Source organism: Ruditapes philippinarum, unplaced genomic scaffold, assembly GCF_026571515.1.
Source record: "Ruditapes philippinarum isolate M1 unplaced genomic scaffold, ASM2657151v2 ctg319_1_1_1_1, whole genome shotgun sequence".
Lineage (NCBI taxonomy): Eukaryota > Metazoa > Mollusca > Bivalvia > Venerida > Veneridae > Ruditapes > Ruditapes philippinarum.
In genome coordinates, this window is record NW_026857916.1 from 303,551 (window position 1) to 319,409 (window position 15,859).

General features: G+C 30.5%; 1 protein-coding gene across 1 annotated transcript; it reads right to left on the reverse strand.

Annotated features, from left to right (window-relative positions):
* Window positions 1–861: 861 nt before the first annotated feature.
* LOC132751522 (neurogenic locus notch homolog protein 1-like) lies at window positions 862–12,959 on the reverse strand. Its single transcript, XM_060741707.1, has 4 exons — window positions 12,602–12,959; window positions 10,451–10,606; window positions 4,673–6,110; window positions 862–3,332 (listed from the first exon to the last, which is right to left on the reverse strand). Exons 1-3 carry the CDS (start codon window positions 12,721–12,723, stop codon window positions 5,504–5,506), a joined length of 885 nt encoding a protein of 294 aa, XP_060597690.1. The 5' UTR covers window positions 12,724–12,959; the 3' UTR covers window positions 862–3,332; window positions 4,673–5,503.
* Window positions 12,960–15,859: the final 2,900 nt, after the last annotated feature.

A 15,859-nucleotide genomic window follows, 5' to 3' on the forward strand; every position in this document is an offset into this window, starting at 1 on the left:
TGAATAGCAGCGACAGAAAAAAAACGTTATACATTTGAGATTAATAAGATATTTCAATGTTTCAAAAATCAATTTTTGTAATACTTATATGTTCTTGAAATAAATGATAATTTGTACTTATTAAACAAATATTTTCATAAATTATCATTATAAACCGGTTGACCTGTTTTAAGTATGTATTATATCATTTCTAATAGCAATTTAAACAGAAATTGTATGATTGGATGAAAGCACTTGTTATATTGTTGAAACACGGATTAACTACAGGTCACGAATATCAACACATTCATCATGGGAGTCAAAACAATGTCATTAACTATCCCAAAACACAGATCAAATAAGCCCAGCATGACAATCTTCTTGAGCAGTGAGTTGTGACACGGAGTCGGTCATGTGATAATTAGAGAAGTAACTTTGTTAACATAGCTTAACTAAGTAAGGTTTATGTGGATTAGGAGCAATGTCTACAAAGCAACAGTCACACCCATACGATCTGATGTTGCTATGGATATCGAGATCCCTCGAGGAGAAATGTAAAAACCCGATACTAGTACAGAAGGGTTTATAGTGATGATAATGATGTGCTTCGTCAGTGCTGACCGATACTCGAAATCTAAAAACTTTGATTGATTGATTTTCTTTAGACCGGGCGGTCAAGGATAACCTACGAAAGTGCAAGCACTTATTTCCAGTAGGGTCCTTACCTCAGCAGAATGTAGAGACAGCTATGAGATACAAGGAAATTCGGGACCAGTCCTTAGCTCTTATTGAATAAATTCCTTTTATTTATTTTACATGCCAAGTGTATAGCACTGAAACATGCGAGGATTACCTGGGCTTCGTACCAGTAAACCTCTAGTTAGATGAGAAACACTGAAAGTATTTCTGAAAAATCCCAAGGGTGTTACCCAGGATCGAACCAGAAATCTCAGGGGTGACTTTGCAACATTTTGACCAAATGTACGGCCTGGATATAGCACTACAGCTCTCACCTTATAGCCGAAACTGTCATTTAACATGTTAATGCAGCTTAAATTAAGTAATGTCGATATGCACATATTAGTTGAAAATTAGCAAGGAAACTCGAAACATAAACCTGGTCCATTATTTGCTATAGCAATCAAGGTTAATTTCAATTAGGATACTTTTTGTGGTACCTGCAACAAAACATTCAAAAAGGCGACAAATCGAGCAAATACGTATCATTTAATATTGACTGAACAATTTTCCTTGCAACATTTATACATTTTATGTACTTTTAAGTTTCGGTTAAATATACGTTGCTAAGATTTCGAATATTTAACTTCGAATTGAATGTACATGTATATAACAAAGATATGTGTTTGACGATGCATGTATGTACATTTCTATATAATGTATTACGACAATTTCAACATGACGTTATTTTTTCAGTCATAAAACTAATAAAAAGTCGTCTTCACAATTCAATAATATGATTTCAAAAAAATATACATATGAATTTACATGTTCATAAATTGGTTTCCCTAAGGTCTGTATTCCCGGTAGTAGGTGCCTAAAGTGCTGCATCGTGACGTCATTTGTCTCTTCGACATTACTATTATTATGATGAAATACGGTGACTGCCCTCGTGTATTTGATGACAGGTATGTACCATAGCAGTTAAAATAATATTATCACCGGTCTGTAGTATCCACGAGTGAATAAACTATGTCACCCTCAGCTTTCTCATTGAAATGAAACTTTAAACTAGTACATAGAATAGAAACTGATCACATTCCTGAGAAGAATTATATCGGATTTACATATATACTCATTATCGATATCAGCTAAATTACTATTTTTAAACAGTTTGTGTTAAATTATGACTTTAAATACACGTTAGTGGGATATTATGCCCAAGTAACATGTACCTTAAAGTATCCTAGATCAACTAATGAGTCTGGTGGAATGTAAGAAAATTAACTATTAATTATATTATAAATATAAACCAACTATTTTTTATTATTATTTTGAATTAAGAAAAAAAATGCAATATTAACTTGCATGAATCAGTTTTTGGCAAGCAAAACATCTATACTTCTTAACTATGTCATAGTGAACATTTTCAATATCTGGCCTTAGCAAATTTCTATCTTGCTCTGGAAATAATCAGTATATCTACAATTGTTTTAAATTCATTAGATTATTTGAGCTGCAATTTTGAACAAATATGAAAAAATCTTTAACTAGTATCTTAAACTTTAAATTTGTTCTGTATTTGTTGCGAAATTTGAATTCAAAACAATAACATGTAAAATGGATAATAATCACCTGGGATGTCGTATGATGTAAGAAAGCAAATGAAATTTGCTTTTGTGAAAATGCGAAGAAAGAAATGGTGTATGAGACAAAATATACAGTGAATGAATGAATATACATTAAAGGCCCATTATGATATCATTTTTATCTCTGAAAACATGTTAAATTTTGTATCTTGTTACAGTTAAAATATCATTTACCTAACAGTTTAACTATCGTTTACTTCTTTTCCTCTGTTGACAAGTGGTATGACTAACGTTATATTGTTATATTGAATAAGTATTTTTAATAAAAGTCAAAATTATACATTGTTTACATTTTGCTACCTTTACGACAAATCATTGCATATTCAGTGCTATTTTTGCAGTTGATAAACATCTAACATGCTCTAAATCCGTTATTAAACAATAATTGATAACATTTTTGACATTCCTAAAAAAAAGAAGAAAAATATGGATTTCTGAGGCATAATGAGTCTTAATGATATTAAATGATTTTTAAACGTAAGTAAAATACCGATGTATATGAGCAAGTAGTTTACATATGTCATAACAAGCGAGGAGTAATTTAAATGTATGAGTTACTTTGTAGATACTCCCTTTTACATCTTTTGTTAACATAAAAGTACGAAAACAAATTATGCATTTTCTTACCAGTAAAAAACAACAAAATATACCTTAAATGATGCCAATGATACTGTGTGAAATAAAAAATAAAAGATGAACATACATATAAGATATTTGGTGTACTCAATAACAGACCATGATAGCCTTTTGAAGCAATTTAAACTAGTATCTCATTTTTCAAATGATAAACACACTATGGAGTCCACATGACATACGGGCTTTGAACTTGAGACAATGGCAAGTGCAATATATCTCAGGCCTATAAGCACCGGTTTGAATTGGTTTCAATGTTCAGAAGTAAATGAATTTACGTCAGTGGTGCTCTCCGGTGCAACACGGTCGGTTTTGAAAATTCGCTCGATGTTAAACTTTTCATTCCTCCCTGTGTCTCCTGTTATATCTTCCGAGGCAATCCTTGCTCGTTTCCTAAATAATAAATAAGAAAAACTCAATGGATACAATAATAAACAAATTAACTTCTATGTACACAATAGAATTAGAGTTTCGGATAAGATAATTGTATATGTGCTTATATTATATACAGTGCACTATGAAAGGCATTGGGCACTTTTTTCAAATTCCTATTAATAGGAAAGGTTGTCTCTTCTCAAATGTCTAATCTACTTAAATTGAATAAGAAATTAGAACGTGTATCTAAAAGTAATCCAGGTTACTCCGAAAGTCCCACTTAAATTGAACAACGCAACATTATATAACCCTTGCACACGCAATTATGGGATTCATTTCGCTTATAAATGATACATTCACTTCTAATTCTTAAATAAGAAAATGTGTGTTTACGTAGACACATGATCTATATATATCAAGATAATTGACAAGACATGGCCTCTGTCACATAATATCCGATGTTGTCGACTATCTCACAATTTCCTTATGAATTAAAACTATTTTGATTTCAAATTTTATTTTTTTTATATCAAGATAAGATAAGCAATCATTCTCTGTTCTTTAAAGATATAGTATGCTCAAACATGATATTAGAAAATATTGATGATTGCTACACAGTCCTTTTGTAAATTTATAATAAACATGTTTTCACTTTATTATGTTATGTTTAAAATCCTCTACACTATAGTTGCTAACAATATGAATCTATTGTGTAATTAAAAAACTGGCTTGACATGTAATATGGAACGCAGCTACCAATACAAAGTTTATTAATTTTTTATTCAAATTAGGCATATTCAATAAGAATTTCATAGATTTCAATAAATTTCTGAGATTACAATAATTTAATCAATAATGAGCGTATTATATCTTAAGCAAAGAAAAGTAAACGGCGGTCATGATACAATAAAATGTAAACGGTAAGTCATTGCAAACATTTTATCTATACACAGTGATTGGTAAATACCTTGTTTATACCACTTGCTCCTCACCGCTGTGGGTTCGAATCCTGACTGGGACTTGGATTCTTTCATGTAAAGAAGCTATCCAGCTAGCTTACGGAACGTCGGTGGTTCTACTCAGGTGCCCGTTCGTGCCTGAAATAATGCACAGAGTGGGACCCGAGGTCTTCCTCCACCAGTAAAGCTGGTAAAGTGACCTATACTGTATCGGTGTGACGTAAAACCCAATCAATCAAACAAACAAAATACCTTGTTTATTGTTTAATTGTTAATTTATACATATTAAACCAGTGATACTAAAACTTTAATTCTGTGTATTGAACATTAATTAAATGAATTTATCATGAATTGCAAAGAAAATTTGTGAAGATAATGGAAAAATCAGTTAAATGTTACCTTTTGTACAGGTAGATACCAACAACAGCTGCAACTGCAATAATAACTCCGCCAACACTAGCTCCAACAATAATTGGCAATCCGTCTTTTGATTCTTTCATTGCAAGACTGCCGTCATTTGCTGTTTCCGTTGTATTTGTTGTTTTTACCGTCGTCTTTTTTGTTGTCGTTTTGGTAACCGTAGTTTGTTTGTATGTTTCGTTTTTGATTCCATGGGTTATTTTAGACGAAGGTCTATAAATTTCAGTAGTTGTTAATTCTGGTCTGACCTTGGTTGTTTGTTCAGTCGTGTCATTTGTTGCTGTTTCCGTTGTATTTGTTGTTTTTACCGTCGTCTTATTTGTTGTCGTTTTGGTAACCGTAGTTTGTTTGTATGTTTCGTTTTTGATTCCATGGGTTATTTTAGAAGAAGGTCTATAAATTTCAGTAGTTGTTAATTCTGGTCAGACCTTGGTTGTTTGTTCAGTCGTGTCATTTGTTGCTGTTTCCGTTGTATTTGTTGTTTTTATCGTCGTCTTATTTGTTGTCGATTTGGTAACCGTAGTTTGTTTGTATGTTTCGTTTTTGATTCCATGGGTTATTTTAGAAGAAGGTCTATAAATTTCAGTAGTTGTTAATTCTGGTCTGACCTTGGTTGTTTGTTCAGTCGTGTCATTTGTTGCTGTTTCCGTTGTATTTGTTGTTTTTACCGTCGTCATTTTTGTTGTTGTTTTGGTAACCGTAGTTTGTTTGTATGTTTCGTATTTGATTCCATGGGTTATTTTAGAAGAAGGTCTATAAATTTCAGTAGTTGTTAATTCTGGTCTGACCTTGGTTGTTTGTTCAGTCGTGTCATTTGTTGCTGTTTCCGTTGTATTTCCTTTTTTTTAACGTCGTCATTTTAGTTGTTGTTTTGTTAATCGCAGTTTGATTGTATGTTTTTCCACGGGTTATTTTAGACGAAGGTCTATAAATTTCAGTAGTTCTTATTTCTGGTCTGACCTTGGTTGTTTGTTCAATCGTGACAGTAATGTCTATAGTCTCGTTACAAGTTTTGCTTGTCCATGCAGTTTCGCATGTACAGTTGTACGAACCAATACTATTGGAGCAATTTCCATGTACACATTCATTAGTTGTCTTAAGAGAGCACTCATCAACGTCCAAAGTACAGCTTTCACCTTTATAACCAAGTTGACATGCACATTTATACGTTCTGTCGGTATCATTTCCTGTTTTAGCACATTTTCCCTGATTTGCACAAGAATTTGATCTGCATGCATTATAAAATGTGCAGTTTTCACCTTCCCATGGTTCAATACAATAACATATGTATGAACCATTAGTGTTGCTGCAGCTGCCCCCATTCTTACATATATTCGGATATAGTTTACATTCGTCTATGTCCTTGTCACATGGAACATTAGTATGAGTGTGATTCCATCCTTTTTCACAATAACATCTAAAAAACAAGTATAGGTCTATTTATAACACAGCAGATTTGTGCAAAAAGCAAAGCCTAATTGAAGAAACGTACAGCATAGTTAATAAATGAACCGAAATATTTTATTGTAATTCAAATTGTAACAAATAAATGAGTTTATACGGCCGCTCAAACATATATTTTAACCCAAAGTATAAATATGTCTTAGAAAGTATTTGCTTTTAAAGATCATTTAAGACAATGACAAGCCGGCTATTTTTCAGGGTTTTTTGTGTTTTGTCGATATTTATTTGCAAAATAACGTATATCGTTTTAGATTTTCGAACTACATGTACTATAGTGGCATGACATATTAAAGTAAAGCAGACAAATGTTATGTGATTCAGGCACATTCCCCCGATGCTACATTCACACATTCGGTGTTACCTCTTAAGCAATGTGTAAATCATATTTATACGGAAGCCCATTAGTGCCATTTTGTTTTAGGAGTTTTGTCTTATGACTGATGACTTATGTATTATGACTTCTGTCTTATGCCATATATGACTTATGTCAGATGTAAACTAAAAAAAGGCGGCAAATAGACCAGTTTCATTACGTGCAGCCATTGCGGCGTACAGAAGGAGTACAAAAAAGTGAGAAAAGAAGACTTCTTTGGTAAGTGTTTAATTGTGAACAGTTTTACATAATTATATTGTTTATGAAATGACAACTACTGTACAGGCTTGAAAAAGAATGTTTTAACGAGACGCCTGATTTTGTAAAATACTTTCCTTTGTAAACGTAACTCCTCCTCGCATCTGTTTTATTTTTCCAAAACTTTATGACATTATTGTATGCATAACAACTTGGAACTTTGATTCCATTTATGCCTTTATAGAGTTATGCCGCTTTTAATTTCCTTTTAAAGCATCAAGTAATTGTAAGTGTTCAGGACCTGTTTTTGATGCTCTTGTTCTTTAAAAAAAACCATCTTATTACTGATATCCTGCCCACTTAGCTTGTGGAGAAGATATTAGTACTGGTACAGAATCCAGGGACACTAGTTATATGACTGAAATACTGTTCAATTGCCCTAAACTAGAACAAAACAAAGCAAAAATCCTAAATTCTTAGCTGAATATTTCTAATCTAGTCATAATTAATTACTTTGGTTTAGTTACAATTTAATAAAGATGCAACCTAATTGGCTTCCGTAGCAACAAGTTAGCTATAGATTCTACCTTCATACCAACAAAAAAGCCGATATTGCTCTATGCAAACCAAACTCCGTCTACGTTCAAGCTTTCATCTCCTAGCAACTATGGCTTCATTTAAACGAAAATGAAACTACTACAAATTTCACAAGATACATTATACTGCAGCATTTTAATACATTACATATAAATAATCTGTCTGTCATCTTATGAATTATGAATAATAGTTTAATAGCTAATGTACTTTGTTTTTCAGATATCTTTAAAGAATATGTTTGCATTTCATAGCACGTGGCTTTGTCTGGGATACAACAGGTTGAGATTGCTTTAGAAGTAACACCTTCTAACATATCTGAAACATTGACAGCCCTGCTGGAAGCCCACATAATGAAAAGCACAATAATAAAAGTTCAATTAATGTTTAACACGAAGATGGTCATAATAAACTGAAACCATATGACTTTTGCATACATGGTGCTATTAGGATACTAAGACTTGAAGTGTCGAAGGTAACAACAACCGTGCAGTCATCGCCATGTATTATCTTGAAGCACTGGAGACGCTTAGCATTGCTACACAAATACTCCGTTATGTTAAAGGAACGGAAATCTCAACACATTCGACCTTTACTCTAACTGTTCTTCCGGTACAATGATACAAATAATATGTCCAATCCTATAGAAGTTGTATTTCCGGAAAAAAAAAAAAAACGTTTCTATGAAGGGGAACCACACGTAGTCAATGAATTCAATGGTGGATTTTCTATTTTTTGCAGAGATGAAAAAAGACAGTCACGAGTATGGTGATGTGAATGATTGAAATTATGTTTCATTCACTTGGTTCAGGCCGAGATTCACAAAAAAGCGGTGAATTGAATTCTACTAACCATACATAAACAAAAGAGTCCTGAGATACCAAATAGTAAACGCGATTTAATTTACTTTCTGACGGAACAATTTGGTGGACACAATTATGGAAAGATTGTAGATCAAGATGATCTTGATGCTTGTTGCAAAATGTACGGCTGACGCAGGGCTTAATGCAATTCAAGAGTTAGCAATATTACTAAAGACTAACCTTCGCACTCCCATGGATGTACTGGATGTACAAGGAACACTTGAAGTGTACAGGGAACTTCTTAAAACTTATTGACGAAGTTGTTTATGTGTACTTTTACTTTATTCTTGTTCAACTGTAAAGTAGGTATTAAGAGTGTATTTTCATACAGAGTTTTTTTTAAAAGAAATATGATAAAATAAAAAATAAAAACATGCGTCTTTGTGTGCAATTAATTATATCCTTTATAAAATCAAGACATGCAATAAATTCAAAAGAAATAAAATTGATGTTATTATCTTATCTTTTAATTGCAATTGAAACAATTTGTCCGTTATGGAAATGGTTTAATTCAGCCAATGGTAAATTTAACCATTGTCCAACAATCTTAAACAGCATTGACGTCACAGTGGTATTACAAAAATGTTATACAATATATACAATATGGCCGGTAGGTCTAAACTACGAAAACTATGCTGTTTTCACGATGATAATAAAACAAAAAATCAACTTATTTTGTTTTAACTTAGATCTTTAATCATCTTTTTTTGTCATTAATACAATAAAATTATAGAAATACACTTTTTTTTAAAGCTCAGGAAAGCTATTATGAGCTGTTGATTTTGGAGCATTCAACCTTCAATCTCTAGCTTTTGGGGTCTTTTTTAAAATATAAATAGTACTGCGATGAAACACACCTATTGATTTAAAGTATCTTTGAAGATTTGATTTGATATATCTTCATTTGGCATTAAAAATTTATTCTTGCATCTCTTTCTCTCCGTCACTTGTCAAAATTTTCTGCGAATTTCATAAAGTCGTCCAAACTGTAATTTATATGTGAAATGCCTCCCAGGACCAGCTGTTTCTGTAAAAAAGGATATTAAGTATAATTTAATGAAAATACACCAAGGCATACATATTTATCTAACATTTTGATGTTTAAATTGTCAGTTTTTATTTTCATTTTTTTGTATCATGTCTTATGTATTACTAAATATGTATAATGACTTTTGTATTATGTCTTATGTATAATGACTTTTGTATTATGTCTTATATATAATGACTTTTGTATTATGTCTTATGTATAATGACTTTTGTATTATGTCTTATGTGATATGTATTAAATTGACAATTATATATTTGGAATTAAAAAAATATGGTTCTTGTTTCCTCAGTATTTCATATATTCACATATACTGTTGAACTATCAAGAATTTATTTGATAAAATATCATCATTCGGCACATTTGGCTTTGTACTTTTCTGATAAATTATAAATCGATTTCTGGTATTTTTCTTTGTAAAGAGAGTCACATGTAGAAGATGAATGTCCAATATGTTTATCATCAATGGATCTCTATAAGTTAATCTTTTTCAATGTTCTTCTTAATGGCCTGCTATGTTCTGAACTTGTGCATGAATATGTTTACTTCTCGCGTTGTTTACTACTCGCATTTACCTGAAGGAGAAATAATTTATATTTTATACAGAATAAAGTTTGTTTCACACATGTTTTAAAAATGTGTCAGTCTTGCAAATATCTTGATAATTAAACTTTAACAGTTAACGCATTTGTTGTGCCCTGTGACCTACTTTTTCATCTGAGATGACCTCTATTCGAAACCTTACCTTGTATGGGAGATAATTATTCAAGTAAGGAGAAATACAGTTCTGTCATACTTTCTAAATTTCAACACTTACCAAATCGTCTTCTGTTTCACTATGAGATTTACCTCTAACGTCCATGATGGGTGCATGTGATGAAACTTGCCCTTTTGCCGCTTTTTGTCAAGTCATAATACATAAGACAAAAGTCACAATACGCAAGTCATTAGTCATAAGACAAAACTCCTAAGACAAAATAGCACTTATGGGCTTCCGTATATTTATTTGACGGCAAATTCAGTCAACAGGGGACATTCAGGCTGAACAACTCTTATTCAAGTACCTAAGTTTCGTTTAAAAATCATTCATATCCTAAGCATGCTCACAGTATAAAAGGGTTATATTCGAATATCGTTTATTAATTATATTATAATTATTAATTATTAATTGAAAGTTTTTTTTTTAAAGAATAAATTAATAAAGTTTGATTTTAACTTACGTGTAATTCGTGCTTGAACCAGTATTGTTTAAAGCATAACCAGGTTTACATAAAGGTTTTTCGCATTCATCTCCAATATAGCCTGGTAAACATTCAATTTCGCTTTTTACTTTTTGCTCACAATGACTTCCATTCCAAGAGGAAAGACACATGCAACTAACAATGAGATAAATTTTATAGTTACATCAATTAATGATATCTTACTATAAATTAGATTTTCAACTTTCCACAAAAGCCTCTTATGTAATACATTTTATCACACACCCGTGCCGATTTTGCGACTCCGTAATATGGTATTGCACGGCTATGCATATATTTTGACGTGACGTCATTAGCGTTATACAAACATAGTGTAAAGATGTGCTAAATGTTAGCGTTATTCTATAGACGCATCAATGTAAAATGACTCTTATTTCACTTTAAACGATCTTTATTTTTGGTATGTGATAAATAGAATATTAAATTCGTGTAAAGTTATTTCTTAATTTATTGCACTCGTTGAATAAAATTGCATTCAACTCGTGAAATTAATTCAGTATTGAACTTACACTCATTCAATATCCTCTATTTATCACACACCCGTGCCGATTTTGCAACTCCGTAAAAATGGCATTGCACGGCCGTGCATATATTTTGACGTGACGTCATTAGCGTTATACAAACATAGTGTAAAGACGCGCTAAATGTTAGCGTTATACTATAGTTGAGTCAATGAAAAATGACTCTTATTTCACTTTAAACGTTCTTTATTTCGGGTACGTGATAAATAGAATATTAATTTCGTGTAAGTTCATTACTAAATTTATTGCACTTGTTGAATAAAATAATATTATTCTCGCCAGAGGCTCGCATAATATAGTTTTATTCAACTCGTGCAATAAATTCAGTATTGAACTTACACTCATTCAATATCCTCTATTCGAAAATCAATTTCATGTAGGCTTTATTATAAAATTTAAACTTCCAGTGAAATCATAATATGGCTTACTGGAGTATCGATAAATCTATGACTAATTATCAAGTTTTTATTGATATCTCAAGGCTCAACTGGGCATGTGAGAAAAACAACAATATAACAAATTATTACAAAACAAAGTAAAGTGATACATAACTAAAATGAAACCATGGCAATTTTATCAACATAATTATGTACATTAAAAAGAGAACAAAATAGAATAAAACAGAATACAAATTTATACATATATATATATATATATATATATATATATATATATATATATATATATATATATATATATATATATATATATATATATATATATATATATATATATATATAATATACATACATACATACATACATACATACATTACATACATACATAGCCGTTTATATAGGGCCATATAACCTGTCAACGATCTTTATAACTAATGATGTACAAAACTTAACAATTTAGAATCGGAGAATGAGATCAAAATGAAAAAAAAAATATCAATATGTATTGTTAAGCACAAACATAATTTTCTTACAGAATATTGCTAAATTGAGTAAAACATTTTTTCTTTCACTATTCATTAACTTTGAAAAATTAATTATGTTAGGTCTATGAAAATATGAATTGTCTAAATATGTCTTTCTAAGGCATTGAAAATAGGAACAGTGAAATAAATAATGAAATTCGTCACCTAACAGATTATTAGAACATAAACAACACACTCTTAGACTTCTATCCAAATTAAAAAATCTACCTGTTTCAAATGGCATTTTGTGGTTCATACATCTAAATTTGAAAACGCTATTGCTAAATCTGATGGTAAAATGTTGAAGTATTTTTCAAAACCATATTGAGTTTTAAAAATTCTATTATTCAGACATCAGTAATAAAGTTTATATGCTTCCCACCTTTGACCTTAAATTTGAGTTCTAGTTGAGACGCGCGACACTCCTCATCATTGACGTTAATATTTGTATCTAGTCGTTTCCCGACATGTTTAAAGAGCTGCCCATCATAGAGTTTTGCTTGAAACAATCAAAATTACTTAAAGAAATAACCAAATGTCCTTTCTTATCAATTCTTTTTGAAGGAATATAAAATATAAAATACTTTATTCTATCAAATATCAAATAGCATATCAAGCAAAAACACATGTCTAAAATACATAAAGTATCTTGACATACATCCGAATTACCTATAGCTTCCGACCGTGTTATGACAAATACCTCTGTGATGACATGGATCTTCTATGCCTACAGAACATTCATTCATATCAGTGCAGTTTAAACCAGTATAACCCTTAAAATATTTATACATATAAATGCATACAATTGTTAAGTTATGTTGACCTGTAATTGTCAGTTGTTTCTGGCATAAGTACCAAAAGACCAGAACGACAAATAGGGTTAATAACACTAAATATTTATTACATGATTTACAGTGGTCAGTGAAATTATAGATCTAGATCTAGTTTATAATTTCATGGTGAAATAATTTTCACAAAAACCGGAATATATCTGAATGCAGATGAAAAGGATGTTTTTTAGGTTAAATAGGTGGAAATCTCGTTTGAAATACATGCCTTACGAATAAACTTATTGTCCTGCCTTCATGAGTAAAACGTGCTAGATTACGATCTACACATCTTTATTTGTGAAATCTTAAAGGATTATTTTTCAACCATGTAACGTCATGGTTTGATAAAATCATATTAAAGAGACCGCATTTATATTTAAGCCCTTTAAAGAGCATGAATAAATAAAAATATATTTGTTTTGTATGTAAGATCGAATTATATTTCACTCGTTGTAACACCAGCTCTTATAATATTACTGCTGACAACGCAACCCGTAAAATATCATTTACTCTGTGAAATATATTTAGATATTACATGCAAAACAAACATATACATGTACTATAAAGTTTTTTATTCAAATCGTGTTTTTCAATTTATCAGTATATCAACATTCCATAAGTTTAATTAAGTTTATGGAAATACCTGCGGTCCGACAGAAAATATTGTTATACATGTATAAGGTAGTTAAACATTTTTGTTATGGACAGAGCTAAACTGAAATGGATGGTAGATTGTTTGTTCTGTCTAACAGAGAATCAACTTTTTTCTTACATCTTCTTATTAATATTTGCTATGACGGATGAAAAAATATTGTAGATTTTGCATATATCCTGATTGCTATGGATTTCCGGAACCCCTTATAAGAACTAACTTCTCTGTATTAATGTCCATTTTAATGCCTATCATAACATTGGACTACAAAGGAATTTTAAGGAATTTAAAATTCTTAAAAAAAAAGAAATAAGTTTAAGTTTACTCATTTTTTTACAATAAGTCTTACCGGCATGCATTGACAATCATCACCTGACTTGTTTTTATACGTGCATGTTGTTCCATTTGTACAAAACTGACTGTCACATACTTCTCTCTGAATAATTAAAGTAAAATAAAATTGTCAGATAAATTATAAATTAATGCAGTAAAAATATACTATTGTAAAACCACTTTAGTCTGGCTCAATGAATGTATTTGTTGTTGTAGAAGGGTTTGTTGTTTTTGCTGTTGTTTGGTGTTCTTTTTGTCTTTTATTACTTATTGTCGACGAAGAATACCAAAAATGGATATTAACTTCTATCTCACAATAACAAGGCTTAATGAATTGTTTTTACTTGCATCATGTATAATTGGTTTCTTATCAGTTAAGAAGATTATACATTTCAAGTATATATTTACAATATCTACAAACTCCTCAGTGGCTCGTGGATTATATATATATAACTTCAAAAAGTAGGTCAATTGTCTTATCTCGAGAATAGGACAAACGCCAGTTGAAATAAATCTGCTTGTTGCTTTACAGTTAAATTAATTTATATTGACTGCTACGCTTTCCGTAAATTCACATTCATTTATTTCTATGGTATTTTATAATTGAAGAACACCTTTCATCAAAGATAATCTTAACTATTGAAGTTTATAAACGAAAAGCTTTTATTTTTTGTTTTCCTTTTTTAAAGGATACAGGGATATTTTCTATTTTTATGTCTATTTGAAATTAAAACTGTCATTTTTAAAGCTAAATCGATTGTAATAAACAATGGCACTGATGAAGAAAAATGTATGAGATATTTTTTACTCATGACAATGAGTATTTGGAAAAAAATGCCTGTTTGAAAAAATGCCGATAAAGGGACTACTGTGCCCAATGTTTTATACATACGTGATTTATACATACAAAATACCCTCTAGTAATACTGTAGTTACTGTGTCTTTCTCAGTTGGACTCTGACCATATATGGTACAGAAATAATCGATCTCAAAGTTCTTCCAGTGCTTTGATATCGGTAGACATTTTATTAAATATCAATAGAGTGGATTTTTAATAATTTTTTACCAATTATTGGTCAGTATGGCGCTTGTAAAGGAATGTAAAATCTTAATCTGGTTATGAAATAAAAATGAATTTCTCAACAAAACATGATTAATGACTGTCAGAGATAATATTTTAGTGTTTTGATTAGATATAAAATATTCCTCACAGATTGATTAATTTTTTTTTCGTGCGAATGAAAATGTTTTGATTAACATCAATCAAATGCAACGATTCTCAGTGAAAAATACACACAAAAACAATAACAAAAAAAAACAACAAACAAACAAAAACAAAAACAAAGAAAAAAAATCATTTCAGTTTATGCACTATATTGAAAAATGAGTTATATATTTGATATCTTATTAAGAACTCTCTTCTTCATTGCTATTGTCATCCTTTTTTAAAAGAGTGTTAAGTAATAGACCTTTTTCATGATACAACTTTTTCATAGTAACAGATGTTGCATTTCGCAAAAACGCAATCAACGATGACTACAAATTAGATTTCAAGTTATGTCACGCAGAAAACAGTAATTTTGGGTGGGATGAATTAAAGCGGTAAGTACTTAAATTAATATTTATAATAGATATACGTAAATGTGCAGGACTAATTCAATTATCAAAAAGAGCATACAAAGGTCTTCTGTTTTAGGTATCACTAGACGACTTTTTCCTCAGTAATTTAAGCTGAAACAGCAGAGTGTTAAAGATAGAATTATTAACCCCTGTTTTTTAGTTCAATGACATAATCACATAAAATTATGAAAATCGTAATTTATGTAACTTTTAAATATACCAATCTCATCAATGTTTATTGATTTTGTAAAGTGACAAATATTATTACGTGTATTTACATTTGTTACGAGGAACAGGATAAATGTGTGAAATTTCACTACCCACTACCGATCTTAACATCTCAATTTTCTTTAAATATTTAAATATATTTATGTGACTTAAATATTTCATGTTCAGCATCACAGTCAAATCAGTTAAAGGTAAAATTTAGGTAAACTAAAAACTAATTTAAAATTGCATTTTGTGTTCTGACATTTTTCAAAAAGATAATTA